Source organism: Chlorocebus sabaeus, chromosome 1 (genome assembly GCF_047675955.1).
Source record: "Chlorocebus sabaeus isolate Y175 chromosome 1, mChlSab1.0.hap1, whole genome shotgun sequence".
In the NCBI taxonomy this organism is placed as follows: Eukaryota; Metazoa; Chordata; class Mammalia; order Primates; family Cercopithecidae; genus Chlorocebus; species Chlorocebus sabaeus.
This window is the reverse complement of record NC_132904.1, coordinates 55026529-55054108: the sequence shown is the minus strand read 5'-3', so window position 1 is coordinate 55054108 and position 27580 is coordinate 55026529. Positions and strand designations below refer to the sequence as shown.

Below are 27580 nucleotides of genomic sequence, written 5' to 3'. Positions count from 1 at the left end.
TTTAGGTGTGGGAGATTACACTTACTTTCTAACCTCAGAGGATAGAGCTAGGGCCAATAAGTCAAAGTGGTGGTCAGTATGAGAAAGCAACATATAGAGTTGCTCCCAAATGTAAGGGATTATTTTGGGGGAAGAAATGAGTTTCCCATTACTGATGATGTTCAAGCAGAAACAAGATTACTTGCTTAGTGTGTACATATGTGTGTGTGTAATTTTTTTGAGATGGAATTTTGCTCTTGTTGCCCAGGCTGGAGTGATCTCGGCTCTTGTTTTGCTCTTGCTGCCCAGCAATGTTGCAATCTCAGCTCACTGCAACCTCTGCCTCCCGGGTTCAAGTGATTCTCCTGCCTCAGCCTCCTCAGTAGCTGGGACTGCACTGCAGGCATGCACCACCACGCCTGGCTAATTTTAGTATTTTTAGTAGAGACAGGGTTTCACCATGTTGGCCAAGCTGGTCTGGAATTCCTGACCTCAGGTGATCTGCTTGCCTCAGCCTCCCAAAGTGCTGAGATTATAGGTGTGAGCCACCGTGCCCGGCCTACTTAGTATCTTTTTAAGGCTATTCATCATTATATGGGGATGAGAGGAAAAGTCTAAGATTCTGTGACTCTATTGTGAGACAGTGGGACTTCACAGTTGAGATATCTGGGGCCAGGTGCTTTTCCATGCCTGTAATCCCAGCACTTTGGGAAGCCCAGGTGGGAGGACTGCTTCAGGCCAGGAGTTCAAGGCTAGCCTGGGCAACATAGTAAGACTCTGTCCCAAAAAATATTTTAAAAATTGAGCTGGGAGTGGTGGCACACACCTGTAGTCTTAGCTCCTTGGGAGCTTGAGGCAGGAGGATTGCTCAAGCCCAGGAGTTGGAGGCTGCAGTTAGTTAGCTATGATAGTTCCACTGCACTCCAGCCTGGGCAACAAAGTGAGACCCTGTCTTAAAAAAAAAAAAAAAAAAAAAAAAAAAAATTCTGGTCTGGAATTTCCTCTGCAGAGTGAAAGAATCTCACATAAACTTCCAGAGAACAAAGTGGATGACCTTATGGAGCTTAAAAGAACGAATACTTAGCCTTTCTCTATTTCCTCATGCCAGCAGCTACCTGGATATCACGATGTCTTATTCTCCAAAGCAGTATTTCAGAGGACAAGAGCAAAAATAACAGAACTTGGAGTTCCTTGGATCTGGAATCACTTCTCCTTAACTATCTATACTTCTGTGATTGATTGGTCTTTCTGCCCTGCAAATCTGGAGTATCATGGAGTACTCCCAGGGCTGACTCGTCATTCAGACATGCTCCCCTTACCTCCTAATGCTCCCAAACTTATCAATATATATGACATCAGCAATTATTATACTTCTTGTCCCACGAGGCTAAGTTCATCTGTCATCATGCTAGTAATAAATTTGACCATTCATTCAGAAGAGGGTAATTAAGAACAATTTGAACCATAATTAGTTGATTGAAAATATCAACTATCTAGAAAAATGCTTTCTGCTTTTAAGCTTGCATCAGTGCTCAGTTATAAAATCAATCTTACTAACCTCCTCGAGCAAAGCTATTGGATGGGTTTACATCCAAATGTCCTGGCACTACCTGCTTAAGCACAGTGGACATTCTTGAAGTCCTCCTTTCAGTCCCTAAAGTCAGCCAAAAAGAAGAACAAAAACCATGTTGTTTGGGTTAACATTACTCAAATGACAAAAAGTTATCTTCATGTGTAGCATGTTTAATTGCTGCCAAACATTGTACTTTTAAGTACCCAAAGCTTTATTAGAGATAACAAGGCAATGTTATTATTAATCAGAGATAACACACATATGCAAGATTATAGAGAGTTAGGTTTGGCAAGTGCAATCACAGAATTTAATGATAAATGGAGCAAGGCATGCATGGTGTTACTTTACAAGAAAAGCCACTTTCTGCTTATGTTGAGCTAATTCAAATAGCTGATTAAGCCAAAGAGACCAACTTCTCAAGTCACATGCTCCTGTGTCTAACACATTAGGGTTACCTCTACATGAACCCTTTGGGGTTCCATCACATGATAACTGAAACAGAATATTAGTACAAGTCTTAATGGCTTCATCCAAATCCAGTGAAAACAAACTGTACTGAAAATCATAAAGGTTGCAGATATTTTGGGAATTTCAAACTTATAAATGATGATTTAAATAAATACGCATTTAATAAACATGTTCCACTTACATATTCCATGTCATAATAATATTTTAAAGTCTATGAAAGATAAATATGGGAATAAAGGGTGACTTTATTTATATTCCTCACTTCCTCTCCAATTACTCTTTTGAAAAGGGAAAAACTGAGCTGGGTGTGGTGGCTCACACCTGTAATCCCAGTACTTTGGGAGGTTGAGGCGGGAAGACTGCTTGAGCCCAGGAGTTAGAGGCCAGACTGGGCAACATAGTGAGACCCCATCTCTAAAAAAAAAAAAAAAGAAAGAAAAAACTGAATCTCTAAAGTTCGTTACTATTTACTAGACATTAATAGTAGTAGATTTTTAAGTAAAAAGAGTTAAACTTATAATCCTTCCAGGTAAAACTTCTAAGAAGTCTTGGTGAAGGAACAGTACAAATAACAAATAACAGTACAAATAACCCTGGGAACAGAATTGACCTTTCATTAGAAGCTGTCAAGAAGAAAAGGATTATCAAGTCTTACCTGGAGATAGAGCAAAGGCTGGTCTGACAGTAAGAGTGCTGTTGCCTCTGAGTTTCTGATGGACAGAAACAGCATTCAGTAAGGCTTGCAAGTATTTCTCTTGTTCTATGCTACTGGAAGACTCTAAAGAGGAGGTAGGAGCTATAAAAGGAAAATATATTGAATAAAATAAACTGTCTCTGTATTAACAAAACAAGTTATCTATCTATCTATCTATCTATCTATCTATCTATCTATCTATGCTTATTTTTCTCTATATAGTCTACAAGTTACCACATCCAAATATAGAAACCAGCCCCACTTAGATTGCCAGTATATTAAATGGCTAATCCTCCATTTTAATGCTGGTTTTACCATACCTACTTCTTGATTGCCTCATTATCCTTTCAGAAAGAGCCCAGGTCTGGAAAACCAGCACAGGGCTATCCTTCCAAGCATAGATTGGGCTTGAAAGCACAGGGCATAGCTTCTCATTATCCAAGCAACTTAAAATGAATATTTACAAACAACAACTCCTTGATGATATCCCCCAACCATCCTTACCAGGTTATTGTTTGGGAGTGGGTTCCTTTGACATCCCAGAATGGGTAGAGTTAAGAACTTTCCAATATCAGTAATTTTATTTCAATAATTTGCCACACAGTCCCACCAGGGGACATGAGCCTATAAGGATTTGTAGAGGGAAGAGTGGAAGAACATGGGGAGAAGACAGGAGCAACTACTGCCAATCCCTGGTCCGTCTAAATGAGGAGCAAAAAGTATACACAATTGTGAGAGCAATTCTGGGTTGATGGGCATATGAGCCTGGTTTGGGTAAAGCAAAACAGAATCACTGAAATCGGCCCAGACATTTTAAAAGAGGAATAGGGGATGGACTCACTACAAGGACAATAGATATTCATAAATTTTCTTACAATCTGAATAGAAAATAAATAATTAGTATTATTGTATTTTATCAACTTTAATATGTCATCAATTCTAAGATGCACTGTTAGTTTATTGTCTAAGAATAAACACTGCTTATCAATAAAAAACACTGCCATTTAAACTATGACACTATTCTTTCTGATCACATCAACTGTAAGATGCATTGCAATTTCAAAGATATTAGTTGTCGGCAGGGCGCGGTGGCTCACATCTGTAATCCCAGCACTTTGGGAGGCTAAGGCGGGCAGATCACCTGAGGTCAGGAGTTCGAGACCAGCCTGACAAACATGGTGAAACCCCGTCTCTACTAAAAATACAAAAATTAGCCAGGCGTAGTGGTGGGCGCCTGTAAACCCAGCTACTTGGGAGGGTGAGGTGGGAGAATCGCTTTAACCTGGGAGGCGGAGGTTGCAGTGAGCCAAGATCGTGCCATTGCACTCCAGCTTGGGCAACAGAGTGAGACTCCGTCTCAAAACAAAAACAAAACAAAACAAAAAAACAAAAAACAAACAAAAAAAGATATTAGTTGTGAGTAAAGGTGTGAGTTGAATATGAAATACAGTAAATTTAAATTAAATTTTAAAAAATCAGCAATCAGTGGAATAAGTTTCAGTTGTTTTCCAACTAAAAGCTTAGCGATACACTTATCGGTGCTCCTAACATCATTTGCTCATTTTACATAACTTATATACACTTGTGTTCTATTTTATTATTATTTTATTTCATTTTTTTGAGACAGGGTCTCATTCTTTCAGGCTGGAGTGCAGTGGCGCAACTGTGCCTCACTATAGCCTTTACCTCATGGGCTCTAACGATTCTCCCACCTCAGCCTCTGGAATAGCTGGGACTCAGGTGCATGCCACCATGCCCGGCTAATTTTTGTACTTTTTTGTAGATATGGGGTTTTGCCATGTTGCCCAGGCTGGTCTTGAACTCCTGGGCGCAAGCAATCCTCCCACCTTGGCCTTCCAAGTAGCTGGGACTACAGGCATGAGCCATTGCACCTGGCCCCTTCTTATGTTCTAATATACCCACCAGGTGGCTTGGGAGCACACAGTGTTTCACAGGAGAAACAGTAAAAAGTCAATTGCCTTCCATTACACCAATAGTGAGACTCCAAGGCAGGTGGAAGGCTGCCCTCAGTCAACCTAATGATCAAAACATTGGCTGACTTTCAAAAAGCACACAGTTGTACCTGATGAATCAGATTCTGAGTTTACTTCATTTCCAAAGGTGGAAGAACGCAGCCATCCCTAAATTGGATCTGATATCTTAGTGGCCCAGTGTTTCAATTTTTTTTTGAGTATCTATTATGAGGCAGAAGCTATGAGAAACGTCAGCAAAACACAGCTCCTGACTTCAAGACCTCAGACATGGTACTCACAAGTAGCCTCAGAATATGGGGCAGCTGTACGTATTATTTCGCTAGCTTCCTAAAAACCTCTTTGCTTGAAAGCCCCTGAAGCAGCATTTGCAGTCATTAGTTTGTGCGTATGACTTGTAAGAATGAGGATGGATATCTCATATCATATGGCACAGAATCTCGTCTTGCCTCTGAAGCTGTTAAATGTATTTGGATGCTTCCCAGAAGAAAAAAGATTGGTATAACCTAGTTTCCATCTGTGGATACTCTGGTTTGCTGGAATGAAAATTGCCTAGGACCAAAGACTTTATTATATTAATTTCTATTAAAATCCAAGTACAGACCAGACATATTAAGATGTCAAATTCAATGTGGAGCCTCACACTACCAAGTACAGTTCTTGTTTAAGCTGTACATGTTGTATGTAGCAAAATGGAAAAGTTCATGTGTGAGACAAGACTTGATGAAATGGTTCCATTCCCAGATTTTACTTCCTTTATTTTTAGTAATACCCTTATGTGAACGGGTGGTAATTGTGTTATAGAGAGATGCTTACCGGCCTGAGGGGAGTTTTGAGATTTGAAAAGACCAACGACTCCCTTCCCATGGAATCCTCCAGATCGGAGGAGCAGAGTACCACTTCTTGAGTTCTTCCAACATACAACAGGCAGGCGATTGTGTCGATAGCAGCGAGCTACTCTCGGTAAACTACTGTCCTGTACAGCTTGAGGTACAACTAAAAGGCCAGGATAGCTTCAGAGACATAGAAGGGAGAAGAGAATGATTGGGGGAAGGAGCAGAGGGGAAGAGAAGGGGAAAGAAATGAGAGAAGAGGGAGAGAGAATATAAGAAATTGAATATTAATATCATAGTAATTTTCTAAGATTCAGAAACATATTAGTTGAAGGGTAAGATATATTTCTTTTCTTTTTTAATTTAATTTTTATTTTTGTAAAGACAGGGTCTCACTTTGTTGTCCAGGCTGGTCTCAAATTTTTGGGCTCAAGCGATCCTCCTTCCTCAGCCTCCCAAAGTGCTGGGATTATGGGCATGAGCCATTGTGCCTGGTCAACATATTTCAAATATGGAATTTAGTTTCAACTCCTGAATTCTTCAGGGATTGAGAAGAAAATCCCTAGATGGTGAAAATAGCTAACTCATCCACTGATCTGTAGTCTTTTTTGGAAAAAGCCCCTTTCACTGATATTGCAGACTTCTGCTGAATAAGTTTAGAAAATAAAAATATTATGTAGAATTCTTTAAAAAGGCCTCTGTTGAACTTGCCTTATACATTACTTTTCCACAACTTGAAATAAAGATTGTAAGATTACCGGATTAATGTCAACCTCATGAGAATGACAAGTCAAACTGTCAACAATTCACAGATCACTGAGGTGACATCAGAGAATAGAGCATGCCAATATTAGACTGCCTGAGATGGTGAAAGGCTAAAAACCAAAACCAAATTATTTTTGGCATGAGAACAATATGTTCAAATGTCAAATGAGTTTAAATAGTTAATAACACTACATGTTGATACTGACTTCAAAATATTAGCTTATAAAGTTACAGGATATGATGCTGGGAAAATAACATTTAAGAATACATACAGATTAATAAATGCAAGAAGATAGGCAGGTTTCAGAGTCATTTCCCTTTTTAGTTTACTTAGAAATATTACACTAAACAGATTTTGTATTTATAACCTCCTAACTACTAAGCCTGTATCTTTTTTTTGGTGATTTTTTTTTTTTAGATGCAGTCTTGCTCTGTCACCCAGGCTGGAGTGCATTGGCATGATCTCGGCTCACTACAAGCTCCACCTCCCGGGTTCGCCATTCTCCTGCCTCAGCCTCCCGAACAGCTGGGACTACAGGCACCTGCCACCACGCCTGACTATTTTTTTTTTTATTTTTAGTAGAGACGGGGTTTCACCGTGTTGACTAGGATGGTCTTGATCTCCTGACCTCGTGATCAGCCCGCCCCAGCCTCCCAAAGTGCTGGGATTACAGGCATGAGCCACCACGCCTGGCTGGCGATTTTTAAATTTTGGTAAAATATACCTAACATAAAATTTACCATGCTATCCTTTTTTTGAGACAGAATTTCACTCTGTTGCCCAGGCTGGAGTGCAATGGCGTGATCTCGGCTTACCACAATCTCTGCCTCCAGGGTTCAAGCAATTCTCCTGCCTCAGCCTCCCGAGTAGCTGGGATTACAGGCATGTGCCACCATGCCTGGTTAATTTTGTATTTTCAGCAGAGACGTTTCTCCATGTTGGTCAGGCTGGTCTTGAACTCCCAACCTCAGGTGATCCACATGCCTCGCCCTCCTAAAGTGCTGGGATTACAGGCGTGAGCCACTGCGCCCGGCCCATGGTATCCTTATTTATTTTATTTATTTATTTATTTATTTATTTTTTGAGACAGAGTTTCGCTGTTTATGCCTAGGCTGGAGTGCAGTGGTGCGATCTCGGCTCACCACAACCTCCGCCTCCCGGTTCAGGCAATTCTCCTGCCTCAGCCTTCCGAGTAGCTGGGATTACAGACATGCGCCACCAAACCCGGCTATTTTTGTATTTTTGGTAGAGATGGGGTTTCTCCATGTTGGTCAGGCTGGTCTCGGACTCCCAACCTTAGGTGCTCCGCCCACCTTGGCCTCCCGAAGTGCTGGGATTCATGCTATCCTTTTTTATGTGTACAAACCAGTGGCATTTAGTACATTCCCAATGTTGTGCAACTACCACCACTATCCATTTCCAGAACTTCTTATCCCTTATCTTGATAAGAACCAGTGCTGAGAGGAGGGAGAGGAAATCTAGTTTATGGTCACATAAATCATAACCTTCAACTACTTTACTGAATGCCAAATTAACTTTCCATACCTAACCAATGATACCTTAGAAGCATTTGGAAAGCCTAGGGCTTTGGTGCTCTAGGAAGTTGTGACCTGAATTTTTCTAATACCACAAACTGATGAAAAGACCAAGCTACAGACATAGTCACTCATGAAGACTGAAAAGTCAGTTCCATGATTAGGACCCTCTATCTCCACCTGAATATCAGTTTTTCCCAACTTGCTTCAAGATACAGTGTGTATTAGATAAGGAAGTAATGTTTAATGGCTCCAGGAGCTACTTCAATAACTGGTAAAGAAGGAGCACACTCCTTCACTCCCTGCCCTTCATCTCCTTGCACTGTGAATGAGCACTACACACAGACCATGCTCTGTTACATACAAGATCTACGACTCTCTCCTGCTTCCTGACGCGGGCTTGCATGACAGCTGGATAGCCCCTAGTGCTGGGGCAAATAGTGTGAAGCCTAAAGACCAATAGAAGCCACTCTCAGTACCAGTCTCATTTCATAATGAAAGATATCAATTTCCCATCCTAACCCACTACTCAGAGCCTTCAGCTCTGGGCTCCACAGTTAACTCTCAAGAGGTAGACTAGGCTTCAGAAGCTGTTGTGGAAACTTTTTAATTCAAGCATAATTCACATACAAGTGCTCAAAATCCAGGTGATATCACTACCACCTAGGTCAAGAAATGGACCACTACAAGCATCCAAGATCTAGTATTTCCTCCCAGTCACTATTTCTTCCTCCTCCTTAAAGATTACCACTATCCTGCCTGGCACGGTGGCTTACACCTGTAATCCCAGCACTTGGGAGGCTGAGCTGGGAGGATTGCTTGAGCCTAGGAGCTCGAGACCAGCCTGGGCAACATAGTGAGACCTCTTCTCTACAAAAATAAATAAAGTAAAAAGAAAATTAGCCAGATTTGGTGGGATGCGCCTAGTACCAGCTACTCAGAAGGCTGAGATGGAAGGATCGCTTGAGCCAGGGAGGTTGAGGCTGCAGTGAATTGGAATCGCATCACTGCACTCCAGCCTGGGAGACAGAGCAAGACCGTGTCTCAAAAAAAAAAAAAAAAAAAAAAGATTACTACTGTCCTGAATGCTAACAATGTGGATGAGTTTCGCTTCTTTTTGAATTCTAGATAAAGGGAATCAACAGAGTTTATTCTTTCATGTTTGGCTTCTTTTGCTCAATATTATGTTTATGAGCTCCATTTGTGTTATTGTACTCACGTGTAGTTTGTTCATTTTCATTACTGTATAGTATTTCACTGTGTGAGTATAATACCATTTATTTACTCTCTTGTTGATTTTGAGTAGTTTCTAGTTTTTTTAATTATTAAGAATGTTGCCATGAACATTCTTGTAGATGTCTTTTGGGAGCACGTATATATTTCTGTTAGAAATTCTACTCTACCTAAGAGGAGAATTTCTAGGTAACAGGTTATGAATATGTTCAGTAGATGTTTAAATGTTTAGATAGCATTAGACAACTTTCCAAAGTTATTTAACCAATTTATAGTCCTTTTTACTCTCTTGATATCTCCTGATATACAGAAGTTCTAACTTTATTAATTTTTTACTTTATAGATAATGTTTTTCCCATCCCAAGAAATCTTTCCCTATACTTCAAGGTCATGAAGACATTCTCTTATCTTCTAGAAGCTTTATTGTTTTAAGTTTGTTTTAACCTTAATAACAAACCTATTGTTTTATTGTTTTAACCTTTTACATATAGATCTATATGTCAATGGGAATTAACTTTTGTAAATGGTATAAGGTAGAGGTCAAGATTAATTTTTCCCAGCATCCTTTATTGAAAAAAACATCTTCTATCCACTGCTCTTGTGTTATTTTTATCTTAAATCAAGTATCCACATACGTTGGGGTGTTTCTGTTTAATATATTCCCTGTTTTGCTCCACTGGTCAATTTGTTCATTCTCGTGTCAATCCTATACTGTCTTATTTACTGTAGCTTTATAAAAAGTCTTGACATCCTATAGTATTATTCTGTAATACTTGGCTACTCTTTGTCTTCTGCATTTTTATGTAACTCTTAGAATTACCTTTTCAGTTTCCATTAACACTTTGCTGAGATTGGGACTCTGTTGATTCTATAGAACAATTTCAGGAAAATTCAGTTTTAGAATATTGAATATTCTAATCTAAGAACCTGAAATATCTACTTATTTAGCTCTTCAATGATCTTCAATATTGTTTTAAGTATTCCATGTAGAGGTCTTGCACAGGTTATTAGATTCATCTAAGTAATGTTTTTTAGTGCTACTGTAAATAGTAGGAATAGTACCAAAACAGCATCACTTTTTGAAAATTTCATTTTGTAATAATGTTTTAAATATATATATGACTAATTATTGTAAATGACCTTGTACTAGTGACCTTATCAGTGACCCTGTACTAAGTCCACTTAATAATTTTAAAAGTTTATGGGTAGATTCCTTCAGATTTTCTACATGTGCATTTTGGTCATCTGTGAGTAATGGCAGTTTTATTTCTTTCTTTTCAATCTTTATACCTTTTATTACTTTTCTTGTCTCTCTGCACTACCTAAGACCTCTAGTACAACACTGAATAGAAATGGTGATAATGGGCATCCTTGTCTGGATTTCAGAGAAAAAGCTTTTAATATTTTATTTAATTTTAAGATAAGTAATTTCCTTGTAGGATTTCTAAGACGGAAGATTAAGGAGCTACCCACTGTTCCACTGCAGATGCCTCTGAGGCCTTCGGGGTGCTACTCATGGGGAGCTCATTGTTACTCTATTTTGCTGAGAGCTTTTTTCTAAAAGTCATAAATGTGACAAAAAATATAGAATTTACATACATAAATTCACATAAATAAAACTCATAAGTGTACTCTGCATTTCCAAAATGCTTTTCTTTATATAATAAACTTCTTTTTAATTCTGTTAATGTGGTAAATTACACTGACTGATTTTCAGATGTCAAACCAGTACTCTATTCCTATAATAAACTCCATTTGGTCTTAATGAATTACTGTGTGTAAAATAAACCTTTTGTCATTATGAACCATCCTTTCTTATTGCTTTTAAAGTCACTTTGATATTCATATAGTGACAACAACTTTTTTTAAAGTTAGTTTTGTGTGGTATATTTTTTCTATCCTTTTACTTTCTACCTTTTTACATATTTGTATATTAGATTTGTCCCTTAAAAGCAGCAGAAAGCTTTTTTTTTTCTTTTGAGACAGAGTGTTGCTCTGTCACCAGGCTGGAGTGCAGTGGTGTGATCTCGGCTCACTGTAACCTCCGCCTCCAAGGTTCAAGTGATTCTCCTGCCTCAGCCTCCCGAGTACCTGGGACTACAGGTATGCACCACCATGCCCAGCTAATTTTTGTATTTTTAGTAGATACATGTTGGCCAGGATGGTCTCCATCTCTTGACCTCGTGATCCACCCATCTTGGCCTCCCAAAGTGCTGGGATTACAGGCATGAGCCACTGTGCCCACCTTTTTTTTTTTTTTTTTTTTTTTTTTAAAGCAAAGCCTGATCTCTTTCTTTGAATTGGAACATTTAGTCAATTAATAATTAATGCAATTATGGATATATTTGAATTTAAATCTACCATCTTAGTACTTGTTATTTATTCCATTTGTTCTATATCCCCTTTTTTTTCCTTTCTTGCCTTCTTTTGGATTATTTTTTATTCCATTTCCTTCCTGCTAAAACTTAATGGATATATATTACTTTTTACCACCATAAATGCTTTATAAACAGTGTTCTAATAAGTCATCTACTAAAATTTTATTTTACTTCTGACAGATTGGAATGATAAATGAGTCCGTTTTCTCAATGGCTGGCATAATTTTGATAGCAAACTTTCCAAACAGCAGGACATCATACCCCAACAACACGACTTATCTTCAGAGAAAATTTAGTTAGAATGACAGAGAATTCCAGAAAAATTACTGCATACTGAGAGTCCCAATTTTTCAGAACTTCATTCAAAATATTTATTTGGCCACAATCTCAAAACTATATTCCCAACTTGTTTCTCAAGTTTCATATTAATATTTGTAAACTTAAATTGTCATTTAAAATGACATATCTATCTTCAAGAGCAACAGAGTTGAAACCAACAGTAACATTAAGACAACTTTCTAAAATATGTACAAAGCTTACAATTTACAAAGTGCTTTCAGAGCTGTTTAAGCAGGAATTTATAAATGCAAAGAAAACAACTTACCTAGAGATGAAAATGACTAAACTTGTGAATGGTGAAAACGTAATTTTAGAAAATATATATTTACATATAGTAAAGCATGGAATAAGGCTCAAAATATTCGAAAACCAGTGAGAGATGACAAGAACAGGAAAAAGAAAATGTCTCTTTATTTACATCCTTTAAGTAATATTCCCTTGAAAACATTCCAGTTAGACGGCGTAAGAAACCCTTGCCTACACCTGGGTCAGCAAATTATAGCCTGTGGGCCACAAATGGCCATGCCCACTCATTTCCTCACTCTCTGTGGCTGCTTTTGCGGCACAGTTGAATAGTTGCAACAAAAGACTCTATGGCTCATAAACTGAAAATATGTACCAACTGACCCTTTATAGAAAGAGTTTGTGGCTCCCCAGCCTACAAATGACTTTCATGTCTTCTATTGGCCTGGGAAAATCCTGTTCTTCAAGTTATCTTTAGTTATGCTAGAAAAGAAGCAAACTGGGAAGAGAGAGACAAGAGAAATTCATAGAGGGGTGAGTAGTTTACCTTTCACCTTCTTACCTACTGGAGGTACTTTCAGTAAGGTAATTGTTCCAAAAATGCCAATGAGATGCTTGCTCATATCCTGGAAACCCGGTTCTTATTTTCAGGCATTTTTATCTATCTCAGGGCTATGGATGCAAATAGCCTATTAAAGATTCAAATGAGAAGAAAGGAAAGAAGACCTCTTTTTGGAGCCCACTGACACACTTACCTCCGGCAGAGTGAATACATCCTGTTGGAGGCAGTAATTCGAAAATACTCGGGTCTTGAACGGGAAGAGCTGCCACTTATGGTTCCTAAACCTAAACGCTGATAGTCTCTGAAACAAGCCTTTTCCACCAACTGTTCCATTGTAGACTTCTCGGAGGCCTTCAGGGTGGTACTTGTGGGGAGCTCACTCTCATCTGAAACTGGGACGGTAGAGACAGATATTGAAGAAATGATTAGCTCAAAGCACAGGATTAAAAACTTCCTTTTGGGCTGGGCATGGTGGCTCACACCTGTAATCCCAGCACTTTGGGAGGCCGAGGCAGGCGGATCACGAGGTCAGGAGTTCGAGACCAGCCTGACCAACATGGTAAAATCTCATCTCTACTAAAACTACAAAAAATTGGCCTGGCGTGGTGGCAGTCACCTGTAATCCCAGCTACTTGGGAGGCTGAGGCAGGAGAATCACTGGAACCCGGGAGGCGGAGGTTGCAGTGAGCTGAGACTGTGCCACAGCACTGCAGCCTGGGCAACCGAGCAAGACTCTGTCTCAAAAACAAACAAACAAACAAACAAAAAAACCCAAAAAAGTCCCACTTCCTTTTGAAGAAGACCCTTACACCAAGACAGGTTTATATTAGGATGACAAGTATTATGTATATCACAAATTAAATCATATAACTTCTGTGAGGGATCACACTTAAATAAACATAAATTAAAAGTGTAATGAATAGTCAAGAAATAAAATATCAGTAATTCAACTAAAAAATGTCAGGAAAATAATACCTTTAAATAATTTCTAAAAACAATATAATTTTGAATTTATTACCTACACTGTTCTGTTTCACGCAGGCTTGCTTATTGTCAAATTGCAGTGATTTCCATTTAGGACTCTATAAAAACACCCAAAGTTTGTCAGAGGCTAACCCATCAGTAAAATTTATCTTTCGTATAATCACTATACAAGCTCATCATCCAGATTTCGGTTTACTTTTCAGACCATAAACTTTTACTAGAAATTTCTGGATTAACCAGAAGTTCATTAGAGGGAAAAAGAACTGTATTTCCTCAGAGAGGTATAAAGAAGTTACACTTTTTTCCTGGAAATATTTTTGTTAGAGGATGTGGTGTACGTGGGAAACCCCCTCACAGTTTTACAATCACAGGTTACAGAATCCTTTACGATTTTAGATGTGGAAGAATTTACTCAATAATCAAATATTTTAGGGAGGCTTTTTTTTTTAAAAGGACATTCCTAATTGGTACTGCATGTTCTAACTGGAAAAAAAAAAAAAAAAAAAACAAATTCCATGTTAAAAACTGTCCTAATTTACTTCCTTATTTATTTTGAAAGTAAGAGACATCAAATCAAGCTTTCAAAGTTTTTGAAAATGTACTCAAAGTACTAATGTGCAGGCAAAGCTATGGCCCTCTTTCATTAAAATATATTTTATAAAAGCAGAAAATCAACAGCTGTGTTTCAATTTGTGAACTTCAATTCGTGTTTCAATTTGTGAACTTCACAATGCAATATAATCAGGTATCAATTCTGTGTTGGCCTTTTATTTTCAGAGGAGCAAAGAACATTATATAATTTTGTCTTTTAGAATAATTATCATAGAATAATAAGTTTTGTTCCATGAAACATAAAAAAATTGAGTTAGAAGAGTCAATAGTGATGGGTAGCAATAATATTTTTATGGCTTGACATACGACTGCGAAAAGATCAGGGTTCCAACAAATGGTTATTTCAGTAATGTAATGGTGGGTATTTTCACTGCCCCCAGAGGCAAGCTTGTATGTATACATTCTCACCTAGGGCATGCATACATACATACAAAACCACATAGGTTCTTTTTTATTTTTATTTTTTGAGGCAGAGTCTTGCTCTGTCCCACCCAGGCTGGAGTGCAGTGGTGCCATCTTGGCTCACTGCAACCTTCTCCTCCCAAGTTCAAGCAATTCTCATGCCTCAGCCCCCTGAGCAGTTGGGACTACAGGTGCGTGCCACCATGCCTGGCTAAAATTTTGTATTTTTAGTAGAGACAGGGTTTCGCCATGTTGGCCAGGCTGGTCTCGAACTCCTGGCCTCAAGTGATCTGCCTGCCTTAGCCTCCCAGAGTGCTGGGATTATAGGCATGAGCCACTGTGCCCAGCCCACATAGGTTCTTTATCCCAGCAACTGAAAATGGAGACCTGTTAGCCAGTGCTTTCTCTAAAGATGAGGTTTCTTTTTAAAAATGTTGTTGTTAGTAGTAGTAGTTCTTGCATAACCACTGGTGACTGATTCTAAGATCCTGAAGGGGAAAAAAAGGGTGTAATGGCATTCTGCCTCCCATTATATCACCTTTTCTGTAGTGCTGATTCCATAGCATATTTGATACTGGGTTAAGAATGGGAAACAGTCACTCAGACATTTTGCTACTAGCTTTCTGCCTCTATTTTTCCCACTCAGAGGTATTGTAGCTGTTCTTTCAAATATTTAGCAAGTATTTTTTCTCATGACCTAAGTATTCCTTCATCTTAGGTCCCCCATTTTGATTAAGAGCACCAACAATGTTCTTACCAAAAACTGAAATCTTCAACTTGAAATGTTCAATGTCCTTACCTTAAATTCTTATTCTAGAAGAATAAGATACAGGGGACTACCCTATACCTAAATTTCCCATGCAGTGAGGTTTCCTTCTTTCTTCTTTTAATGAGACCCACATAAAAATGACCAATTAGCTGTATGGATTTAGTAAAGAAGAAGTATAATTTAACAAAATATTACCTGAACAATGGAATACTGGGAAAATATTTTTCCCCCAGTTCTAAGAAGCTGGTAAGTGCTTCCATCTTCTCATGAGATCTAGGTTTTCGTGAATCAAAATTTAAGCGCAACTACATCTTAGTCTCTTATTCATATAAGAAAGTTGAATAATGAAGGAAATTCAAGTTCTCACATACCAGATACATCATCATCTTCATTCCATCCAGGACGATTTACTCTTTCTTCCACAATTGTCCCTGTCTTCTTCTTCAGTAAATATTGCCGTCCAATTGTCATTTTCCCTGCCCTTTTGGCACCTTTCACAATTGTTTTTGAGAAGGTACTACAAGTCATAAAACCAAAGAGAATGTCAACTTAATATAAAAGCACTACTTGTATTGTTGATACCTACTTAGCTCAAATTGTTTCTTTTCCTTTCCCACAGCCACTACTGGTCCAGACTTTTGTTAAGCCTCTCCTTCTTTAGGTTATTTTTAATATGGCAGTAAACTAATTTCCCATAAAACATCATTGTCATCAGGACACTGTCTTAGGCAAAACGTGCAGGAAAACGTAAAGTGAGACGCAAACTACTTATCACCCCAAATCTAAACTCCTTGGTTTGGCTTTTTGGGGAGGACTGCCCTGAACCCACTCTGGTTATCCCCATGCCACTGTCCCTATCACAGTTCCCACAAAGCATGCTTGTTGGAGTCCTCCTACATGGAAAGCTAGCCTGCCTGCTTCTCTACTTACTCAAACTCTCTTTCTACCAACTCCCAAGACTTTCTCTAAGATCATATGACCTTCATAGTTGGCAATACATTTGCTTATTTCTTAACTGTTTTAAGTGTGTATATGTGATGTCCTGACTCTAATTAGCTGTAAACCTTAAGAAGCATAGAAAAATAATATAATTCCCCTTTTTTGAGAGGATAAAAATAAATCAGAAACTTGAGTATCCTTTTGAGAATCAGCTTTAATTAAAGGGAAATTAAGATGTAAATCATTTGGACCTAAAAGTACTTTATTTATTCAAACAATTTACCCCTTCTTGCTGACAAAATCTAGGCAATCCAGAGAATTAAACAGAGAACCTATTTCCTGACTAATCAGATGGAGGTGAAGATTCTGAAGACTGTTCTTGATTATTGATTATATTCTTCTCTATCACAAATAACTCTTCTGGTGTTTTCCTGCCATTCAGTAAAAAGTGATAAGGCTTCTTTTATGGTCAAACAGTTTCACCAGACTCCATCTTTAGTTATTTGCAATGTAAACCTGAAGGTTATGAAACAAGTTTGAGATAACTGCTGGGAAGCATAGAATACTGATATTTGCTAAATTAAACCTATTGTAAGTCACTTGTATAACTTTTATTTTTATTTTTTAATTTTTATTAGTGGGCTTTCTGGCAAAAAATGGAAAGCCCGCTAGACAAATTCCAAAAGAGCTGTAACACCAGGTATAACTTAAACTCTATGGGAGTTCTGAACTTTTTTCCCAGCTAAAGCTATATCTTTTGTTTCATATACCCAGGCAACTCTTAAAATTGCTATATCTCTGTTGCAGCTGATACAACAGGCTTGATACAAGTATATATTTCTGAAACTAATATAAATATACATGTTTCTGATAGTTTGTAAATGTAAAATATCACACAAAGCTTTGTCTCTTCCATTGAAGGCTGAGATAACAAACATCATAGGCTCCTCTGCAACCCTATGGTGCTAAGACAAGATGCTTGGTCCACTGCTGTAAATCCCTAGGAACTTGGTCATGCTTCAGCATACCATACCTGGATATTTCTGGTCTCCTTTGCTTACCAGGTAATACAGGTGGCTAGCTGTGCAACTGAGAAATAATATACTGTCTGAAACCTCAAATCTTCTATAATCCCCAATCTACCCTTCTTTCAGGCAAAAGGAATGGCCTCTTTTCCAAAGTCTGTAAAGCTCTCCCTAGTATTATAATTTGTATTGGCAGATGCCCACATTCTACATGGTTAACAATGAATGAAATTTTAGCCCTTATATTTTATCACTGATGGAAGATAACTTAAAACAACTGTTATTTTGTAATAACTGAAGTTTAAAACTTTCAACATAAATTTCTAAAAACTTTCTAGAAAATAAGGGTTCATACTGAAGAAATATGACAACCAAATGCAATGCCTGATCCTGGATTAGATCCTGGACCAGGAATAAAAAAGTTTAGGTACTAAACTAAAAAAGGATCATTAACACAATGTGAATATAGACTCTGGGTTAGGTAAAAGTTTTATATTAATTAAATTTTCCGGTTTTGATTACTGTGCTTATGTAAGATAATGTTGGGCAAGGGGATAGAGGGCATTAGGACAAATACCTAATGCATGTGGGGCTTAAAACCTAGATGACAGGTTGATGGGTGTAGCAAACCACCATGGCACATGTATACCTATGTAATAAACCTGTGCGTTCTGCACATATATTCCAGAACTTAAAGTATAATAAATAAATTTAAAAAATAAAAAAAATAAAAGGTAATATCTTTGTTCTTAGGAAATATATTTAAGGATAAATACATTACTTAACGTATTTATGTGATGTACTTAAGGATAAAGGGACATCTTATATCTAACTCAAATGGCTCAAAAAAAAAAAATGTGTATATATAAGAGAGAGAATGATAAACAAATGGACCAAAGTAGAAACTCTTGGTGAATCTGGGTAAAATATATACAGAAATTCTTTGTACTACTGTTATGAATTTTCTGTAAGTTTGGAATGTTCAAAAGAGTTACGTAAAACAGAAAATAAAGCCTCCTGTTTCTAGATAAAAGCAAATCTGTCCACTGGGCCTGGATATTAATAAAAGCTGAAGGAACTGGTCAAAAGCATTTAGAAAGTGATCAATATGGAAAAAAGAGAAAATAGAATTTCACATTCTAAAAAAGGATTGTGAGCAATGGACATGACAGTCAAAGCCTCTGATAGCTTTTAGTGTTTGAAACTTGCTACATTTATCAATGCTGCTGTTCCATAACTTTATGATCTTGGCCCCATGGGCTTGACAGAAACAGAACAGTGAATGAAAAGAGCAATTGCTTACACCTGGACACAAAGGATAGGTCACTCCTTTTGCAATCAATTATGGGAGGGCTGAAATTAACAGACTCGTCTTTCTTCTTACCGAAAAGAAGTGTTCTTTTCCTTCTGTTTTGGTAAAATTATTTGTGGGGTAGTCTGTCCAGCAGCAAAAGCAAAGGTGCTGAAAATGGACTGAGGATAACGGAACTTCATCAGCTGTTTCTTAAAGATCTCTACCAGTTCTGGACTGACTTCTTCATCAAATGCTACCTTAATCAACTAGAAGCAAAAGAGATTAAACACAAAAGAAGCATTAAGGATTTCCAGGCAACTTTCCCCCAAACAACAGAATATAATAACACAAAATGGCAAGACTGGAGGTTGAAGGGACTTTGGATGACATGCACACAATTTTTAAATTTTTAAAAATAAAAGGCTCAAAAAGGTTTATTTGCCATAAATGGCTAGTTGGCAAGGAAAATCATGTATCTTCAAGTCAGTTTCTTTAAGATTATTTCTTCTACAATGGGATAGGGAATTGTACTAGCAAACATGCCCTTCTCATTTCTCAACTGGTTGGTAGCAGATAGAGAGTTTGGCCTAATAAGGACTCTTCCTACCCAGATACAACAAATGTAGGAAGAAAAAAAATCCATTTGACTAGAATCCTAATCAGTACAGCTAGGCAATATTCAAGTGTGGAGTTCTTTGGAAGTTGGAACAGTGAGGAAATCCTTAGGCAGCCAGTGTTTTCAGGTGATGAGAGGTCTGGAGCCTAAAGATCAGCAGCCTTACATTTCACACAATTAGCACAGAAGCCAATAGGAGAGATCCTTGACTAGAAGGTATGAGGCAAGAACTGAAATCTGAAAAGTGATGAAGAATAAGAAAAGCAAAATATTACAAACTGAGAATTTAAAAAAAGGAAAAACTAAGAAAAGGTCACTTCTTCCAGGGTCTGGTTTGCATCAGTAATTCTACAAAGTTCTGACATAGTCATAAACTCCTGGGAAACCTCTTGCTTTATCAGGGGTATGCAACTAGTACCAATAGAACTTTAGCCCTAGCTATACTTTTTACCTCTCCACAGAACAGCCACAGGGCGTTTCCTTCAAAACAGATGCCAAGACAACTGCTTTTTATCTAAAGGCTTCATCAAACAGGTACTGAGGTATAACTTGGGAGAGAATAAGAACAAATTGTATGTGTCTAAGTTTCTAAGATCACTCATTATTGAGTATCTGTTGGTACTCTGAGTTCACTAAGGGGCTCCAAGGATTAAATCCAATACCATTCATGAGTTTACTGAGTTGATGATTACCCTCTCAGAGCCTATGATCTTCCCCATTCTCACCCTCGTAACTTCTGAGCACATGACCACAGAAAATGGCCACAATATCATTTGACTTTTGAAAATTTTTGAATAGTAAAACAATGGCTTCCTTTTTTAATACCTGAAAAGATGCTGATGTGATCTGCAGTCCTTCTTGCATGTTCTGCTGTAGCTGGTTCTGCATTGTAATCTTCTTCTCCTTGGTGATGGAGGCAATGGGAAAGCTCCGCACAACTGTCTGCTCACCCACTGTAAACAGACGGGACACAGCTTTAGCAACAACACTTTATAGCTCACTTCTAGAGTGTCTACTGCTCACTTCATCAGTCACTGCTGGAGAAATGTATTTGAAGAGGACACTGCCCAGGGATGCAGTGAAAGAAAGTGCCCTTCACTCCTGGAAAGGATTATGTCTCAGGAGCAGCAAGTGACTTACATTTCACACAGTTAGCATAGGAGGCAATAGAAGGGATCCTTGACCAGAAGGAATGAAGCAAGAACTGGAATTCTTGGAAATCTGAGAAGTTAGAGACAAGTGACTTGCCACTCCTGAGACAGAATCCTTTCCTGGAGTGAAGAAACTGTCACAGCCTGACTGCCTTCATTCTTTCTATCTCCCCAACCTACTGTGTGCCACACAAGATCACCTGGTTCAAGGCAATTTTATACGAAGGGAGGTTTTGTACAAAAAAAAAAAAGTACTCCTCAAGTATTGAAAAGACATCCAAGATATTTAATGTAAGGATGAAGCAAAAGAGAACAGGTTTTTAAAGTTTGCTTCCATATATGGTAAAAGGTGTTATACTATATATGTGTGACTTTGGAAAACAAGCCTGGACTTAGGCGCATGATTTTTAGGAGTTTATTAAAGCAAACATGGGAAAATATAAATAATTATTTATCAAGTACCTGAGGTTACGAAGATGAGAGTCTAGAAAAAAGTAGCACACTCAAGACCTCCCTTGAAGAGCTTCCAATTTCCCGTGGGAGGAGAGTCACATGCAGAATATAATAATATGTGGTTAGCTCTTACGTTTGAGGGAACAGACTACAGGGATTTAAATATTTCAGAGAAGGATCTCTGCATGCTAGATGGATAGAAAATGATTTCTGGGAGAAGTGAGGGAGAAGCTGAGCTTTAAAGGAAGTGTAGAATCTGGATTTGCAGAAGGGAAAGAAAGAGCATTTTAGGCAGTGGTAGAAGAACATAACAGGAGTGGCAATGAACAAGGCCTCCCAGCTAGTAAGCCAGGGTGGGGAGGAGGTGGGGTGATGTGAACTAGGTTCATCTTGTTTAACAGCCCATACATTTCTTCATTTATTATAATCAGAATCCTAATTCCCTGGATCTATCAACCTGTACTCTAGAAAAATTCTGACTCTCTTTTTATATCAAGCTCATATCCAGAGGCTAAGCAAAGTCAGGATGTACATAGGATTTAAGTTCTAGGATGTATTTAACACCTACATTTATATAACATGTAAAATTATAATATTTATATGTGTCATTAAAGGAGAAATTTTAAATTAGAAATTTAAAAGGAAATAAAAATATTTTCTTTGACAAAAATAATTTTCCTAAGTGAAATTAATCCAAAATTTGAAAGGAAAAAGCCAGAGAATATGAGATTTCACACTAAGCATGACTTTAAAATAAATTACAGCAATTTAAATGACCACATAAGTATCACATGTTTATGTGTCCAAAATGTATGTTTATGGCCATTAATCTCACAAAAGTCCTACTATAAAAAATTGTAAGTACTGTATGGTTTCTTTTAAAAGTACATTTACTTTCAAATACAATTTGTGTACAGCAATATGAAGGAGTGGGCTAAGACATTTTTTCTCCTTTTCACTTTTTCAAAATAAGCAGAACTATTCTTACAAATTCATCTTTTCTTATTTAATTTTACGAACTTGTTGCACATTATATGGTAAGCAGTCTTTTATGACTGATATACTAAATCATCTTGATTCTATTCAACCTAGGGATAATGCAACTGTTAAGATTTAAAAGAGAATACATTTTATATATCTGAATTCAATTGTCCAACAAATGAGTAGCACATAGTGCATACTCATCAAATGCTACTAAATACATAATTTCAGAGGAGAAAGGCACTTTAGTGACCATTTAGCCCAATGGTTCTCAATCACAATCACTTGTGGGGCTAAAGAAATACACAGATGCCTGGGTCTCCCTATTTCTACTGCTTCAGATTCTAATTCAATTGTTTGAGGGTTGGGCCCAGAAACTGGTATTTTTTTTTAAAGATTCCCAGATAATTCAAATATGTAGTCAACGTTAAGAACCACTGAATTATCACCAAAGAAAGCCCAATCTCCCAATTTTATAAAAGAGGAAAATAAAGTACAGAAATGTTAAGTGACTTAAGTCACTGAGCTCTGACTTGGAGTCCTATTGTTTTGCCCAAAAGTCTTAATTATGTGCTTTTCCTATCAACAAGAGCATTTTACATACAGACTATAGTGACTTTAAGAAGATAATGTAGATTACTTCTGGTAGGGCATGCTATTCCTTTCTAATATAGAAGGCTGTACTGAATAGTAGAAAATAGAAATAGAAGTTATAGGAGTTTGGCAAGTAGAAGAGAAGTTGTCTGCCAAAAGGGAAGTGGGGTTAATTGGAATGGAATAAGAGGGAAGTGGGATTGGTGCTGGACAACCTTGTGATGGTTAGCATATCCTTCCACAAAAAGGTTCAAGTATCTGCAAGACCTTAGTTTTACAGTTAACTGTAGGACTCAGAAAGCGGAGACAAACCAGCAAGGAATATATTCAGCAGTTAGAGTGAATATCTCTAGGTTATAATACTCTGCCCCATGAAATTATGATCATTTCAGCAAATGAACCCTTGATTTATTGTTTAGAAGACAACCCTTTGTTCTTCAAGTAAAAAACTATGACCCAAATTATCATTAGCTCTGTTCATCTAAAGTATTTCACCAAAATACCTGTGTGGCAAAAAGCTTACTTTGGATTTAAAATGATCTGCAAATCACTGTGCACAGATGGGATCGAAACCTCATGTACCACGCAGATATCCATGTTCTGATGGCATATTGAGTCATACCTAACTGATCATGGGGGGTTCCTCTGAAGAGAATTCTGTATGTGGTGAGGAACAAGGCTCCTTCTGCTGGCAGGAGCTGAGGGCCTCCAAGAAGACCTCCAGTAGCTTCTTCTCTTCCATCAGGATCCAGTAAGACTCGAAGACCCTCACAGACAATTTCTTCTCCTGGCAGCAGAGCAGGTCTAAGAATCTTGGGCTTACAACAGAAAAAGATTGATTGACTCACAAATTGATTGATTTTTGGAGACAGGGTCTTGCTCTCTTGCACAGCCTAGAATACAGTAGTGCAATCATAGTTCACTGCAGCATCAAACTCCTGGGCTCAAAAGATCCTCTGACCTCAGCCTCCTGAGTAGCTGAGACTACAGGCATGCACCACTATGCCTGGCTGATTTTTAAAGTTTTTTGTACAGACGGGATCCTGCTACATTGCCCAGGCTGGTCTCAAACTCCTGGCCTCAAGCAATACTCCTGCCCCAGCCTCCCAAAGTGCTAGGATTACAGGCATGAGCCACCATACCTGGCTAGAGAAAGTATTGTAAACACAACTTTTGTGGAGTTTCTAATACTCAGACCATGGTGATCTTTTCAATTATAGACCTAAAAATCTTAAGCCAGACTTCCCAGATAGTCACATGAGAAAGTTGATTTGGTAAGAGGCAGAAATGAAGTTTATACATCCAAATGTGGGAGGATTCTTTGCAGAACTGTCTAAAAGTAAAATCAGTGGGAAACAACTCAAATATCTGAAATATTCATTCAATGAAACATTCTGTAACCTTTAAAATATGACATAGATCTATATGTGTTAACATGGAAAAATATTCAGAAGGCCTGGTGCGGTGGCTCATGCCTGTAAACCCAGCACTCTGGGAGGCCAAGGCAGGTGGATCACTTGAGATCAGGAGTTCGAGACCAGCCTGGCCAACATGGTAAAACCCTGCCTCTACTAAAAATACAAAAATTAGCTGGGTGTGGTGGCAGGTGCCTGTAATCCCAGCTACTCATGAGGCTGAGGCAGGAGAATTGCTTGAACCTGGGAGGGGGAGGTTGCAGTGAGCCAAGATTGTGCCACTGCACTCCAGCCTGGGTGACAAAGCAAGACTCCATCTCGGGGAAAAAAAAAAAAAAAAAAAAAAAATCCAGAATACACTGATAAGTTAAAAAAGCAAGTTAGAAACCAGTATGTACATTATAATCTCATTTCTGGAAAAAGAAAAGGAATTGTAAGACTATGAACTAAACTATTAAAGGCGATGGTATCATAGTTAAGGGTGGAGGTGGAGGTAGTATAGGGAGGACTACAAGGGACTTTCACTTTGTACAATGTGTATTTCTTTTATGCTCAAATTTATACTAAGAACATTATTACTTTTGAAATTATTTGGACATTTTTTTTTTTTTTTTTTGAGACGGAGTCTTGCTTTGTCATCCAGGCTGGAGTGCAGTGGCACGACCTCCACTCACTGCAAGTGCCGCTTCCCGGGTTCACACCATTCTCCTGCCTCAGCCTCCCATATAGCTGGGACTACAGGCGCCCGCCAGCACGCCCGGCTCATTTTTTAAAATGTATTTTTAGTAGAGACGGGGTTTCACCATGTTAGCCAGGATGGTCTGGATCTCCTGACCTCGTGATCCGCCCGTCTCAGCCTCCCAAAGTGCTGGGATTACAGGCGTGAGCCACCGCACCCGGTCTATTTGGACATTATTATTTCTGTTTTTGAAAAAAAAAAAAATACGGAGGAGCTTTTAACAAGACCTGTCCTTCTTGGCCACGTAATGAACATTTACACAACTCAGGAAATTCTGACTCAGTAACCACATAATACATTCCTCTGAAGAGTTTAGGGCTAGGAAAAAAAATCTCTCCTGAATGTCTAATATGCTTATTTTTTACTAAGCAATAAGAACTAATCAGCAGTATTCTTTTTGTTGGCTCTAGTGACTTTAGAGCTAAATGTAAAGTCAAAGTATAATAATCACTATGTCTCAGGTTTCTGTTAGAATTATATTCCTACCTATCTGGCTTCTGCTCGCTCCTATGAATGAATGAATGAATGAATGAATGAAATGAATTTACTTATTTATTTATTTATTTGTTTATGAGACTGGGTCTTGCTCTGTCACCCAGACTGCAGTGCAATGACATGATCTCAGTTCACTGCAGCCTCAACCTCTTGGCCTCAAGTGATCCTCCCACCTCGGCCGCCTGAGTATCTGGAACTACAGATAACACTACCATAGTTGGCTAACTTTTAAATTATTTTTTGAAGAGATGGGGTTTCATCATGTTGCCCAGGCTGGTCTCAAACTCCTGGCTCAAGTCATCTGCCTGCCTTGGACTACCAAAGTGTTGGGATTATAGGCTTGAGCCATGGCTCCTGGCCTCAATTTGTTTTTGTTCTATTATAAAGTTCTGTTATATAGGCAACAGGGTCCTGAACCATAGTCTACTGGCACCAGACTACAAAGTAATCATCTGAGAGCCTTGTTAAAATATAGATTCCCAGACATGTCCTGAGGTACTCCGATTCAGGAGGGTGGGGTTGGGTCCAGGACTCTGAATTTTTAATAGACTTTCCAGCTGTTTGGAATGTATAGTCAGATTCAGAAACCTGGGTTTTTTATGATAATTGCCTTAAATCATTTTTTAGGGGTGGGGGAGGGGGAGAAAATAAGCACAAAATAAAATCTTGGGTTGGGCTTAGAGGTTAGAAATGTTCCTAATTTATGCCCTGCCTATAAAAGTAGACTCAATGAGAGGTTATTATCACTCCTTTGTTGAATCCAAGAAAAGATTCTGTTCCTATTTCAGTATACTTTTTATAAGGTTCTATATGACAAACTCCTCTGAAAGTTTAACATATCATTAAAACTGGAGCTAGTGTCTGTAAAAGGTTAGGTGAACACACTTTCCTGGCACACAGCAGTCTATCGTTTGTTTTTAAGAAGAGAGGCTATACCCTGAAAGCATGTAGTCTGGAATTACTACCTTCTGAATAGGCGGAAGTCTTCTGCTTTCTCGATGTACTGCTTCCAGGGTCTCAATGTGCATAGCTACAATTCCTAGGATGAGTCAGAGTATTCAAAATGAAAGAACACAGACAAGCAGAATAAAAACAAATTCTGGATATTTTAGAATTAAAAGTTAATTAAAGTTTAGTGGTTCCTCAAAAAAGTTAAAGAGAATTACCATTATGACCCAGCAATTCCACTTCTACATACATACCCCAAAGAAATGAAAGTAAGGACTCAAACAGATACTTGTATGTGGATATTCATATATTATTATTTATAATAGCTAAAAGGGAGGGAGAAACAACTCAAATGTCCATCAACAGATGAATGGATAAAATGTGGGACAGCTATAACATGGAAAATTACTCAGCCATAAAAAGGAATGAAATTCTGATACATGCCACAACACATATGAACCTTAAAAACATTATGCTAAGTGAAATAAACCAAACCCGAAAGTACAAATAGCATCTAAGTCCACTCACGTGAAATATCTAGAACAGGCACTTTATAGAGACAGAAAATACATTAGAAGCTACCAGGGGCTGCAGGATGGGGAAACAGGAGTTATTGCTTAATGGGTAGAGTGTTTGGGGTAATAAAAAAGTTTTAGAAATAGATAATAGTGATGGCTGCACAACATTGTAAATGTAATTAATGCCACTGAATTGTACACTTAGATTGTTTTATGTTATATACGTATTTTACAACAATTTAAAAACATTTAAAAAACTAATCAGAAAATAAATAGCATGGCTGAACTACATGGAAGACACGTATTGCCAGGTTTTATGCTGAAACTCAATAATCTCCAATATTCTGATTCTCTAATAGCTGCAAAGTGATTACCTGGTATCATGCAATGAAGGCTCTTGATGTGATCCTGAGTAACTCCACTCTCTGTACAAACTTTGTCAATAAATCGGGTAATGAATCGCACAACAGAATTGGCAATGTCATTATTCTCTGAATCTTCAAACCCACTCTCTGTATCATAGCTCTCAGCTACACTTCCTGCAATACTAAGACAGTCAAGGAAAGAAATCATGGTCAGTACTCAAATGCAACAAATGACTACTATATAGTAGTCAATTTACGTAGCAATTGAAATATGATCAAAGAGATGTCTACTCAAGTAGAAGGCTCACTTAACTCCATGGCTCCTTGGTAAGTCATGGTGATAAAACACAATGTTCTACTTGTCTACATTTGGAAACTACTGTCAGGCATTATCCTTTGGACCCAGATTTGTTTCTGTAAGGAATACTTTTTGTCACTCTCCCAAAAGGAACCCAGGAACCACAGAAAATAAAGCAAAAGAGGATTCTCTTGTTTATTATGGACTACCTGGGCCTTCTAAAGCAACCTGTCCTCCCAAGTTCATTATTACATAGAGACCAAGTAATATGGCTATCTTTGGCAATTTGGCAACTGAGGAACATGTTTCCTGGTAGGCAAAGTGAGAGAATTTTTCTCAGCAACAGGCATATTCTTCGGTATGTAAGGACCAAACTGTCCTATGAACC

At 38.1% G+C, this 27580-nt stretch overlaps 1 protein-coding gene and 1 non-coding gene across 10 annotated transcripts in view; both read right to left on the bottom strand.

The window, feature by feature from the left end:
• SBF2 (SET binding factor 2) overlaps positions 1-27580 on the bottom strand; it is a 519305-nt gene that overhangs the window by 48831 nt on the left and 442894 nt on the right. For 5 of the 9 annotated variants that reach the window (XM_073018389.1, XM_008007157.3, XM_073018417.1 and 2 more), the window contains 10 exons: positions 26904-27076; positions 26029-26102; positions 23037-23232; positions 20061-20188; positions 18710-18885; positions 15733-15878; positions 12788-12986; positions 5522-5718; positions 2676-2816; positions 1538-1633 (listed from right to left, as the gene is read on the bottom strand). In XM_073018389.1, coding sequence (XP_072874490.1) covers positions 1538-1633; positions 2676-2816; positions 5522-5718; positions 12788-12986; positions 15733-15878; positions 18710-18885; positions 20061-20188; positions 23037-23232; positions 26029-26102; positions 26904-27076 — 1526 coding nt within the window. The remainder of the gene's footprint in view (positions 1-1537; positions 1634-2675; positions 2817-5521; positions 5719-12787; positions 12987-15732; positions 15879-18709; positions 18886-20060; positions 20189-23036; positions 23233-26028; positions 26103-26903; positions 27077-27580) is intronic. The other 4 variants (XM_073018410.1, XM_008007164.3, XM_073018437.1 and 1 more) reach the window with 1 other exon arrangement.
• LOC119624593 (U7 small nuclear RNA) lies at positions 16938-16999 on the bottom strand. The gene has a single exon (XR_005240752.1). It is a non-coding gene; the product is annotated as a U7 small nuclear RNA (small nuclear RNA).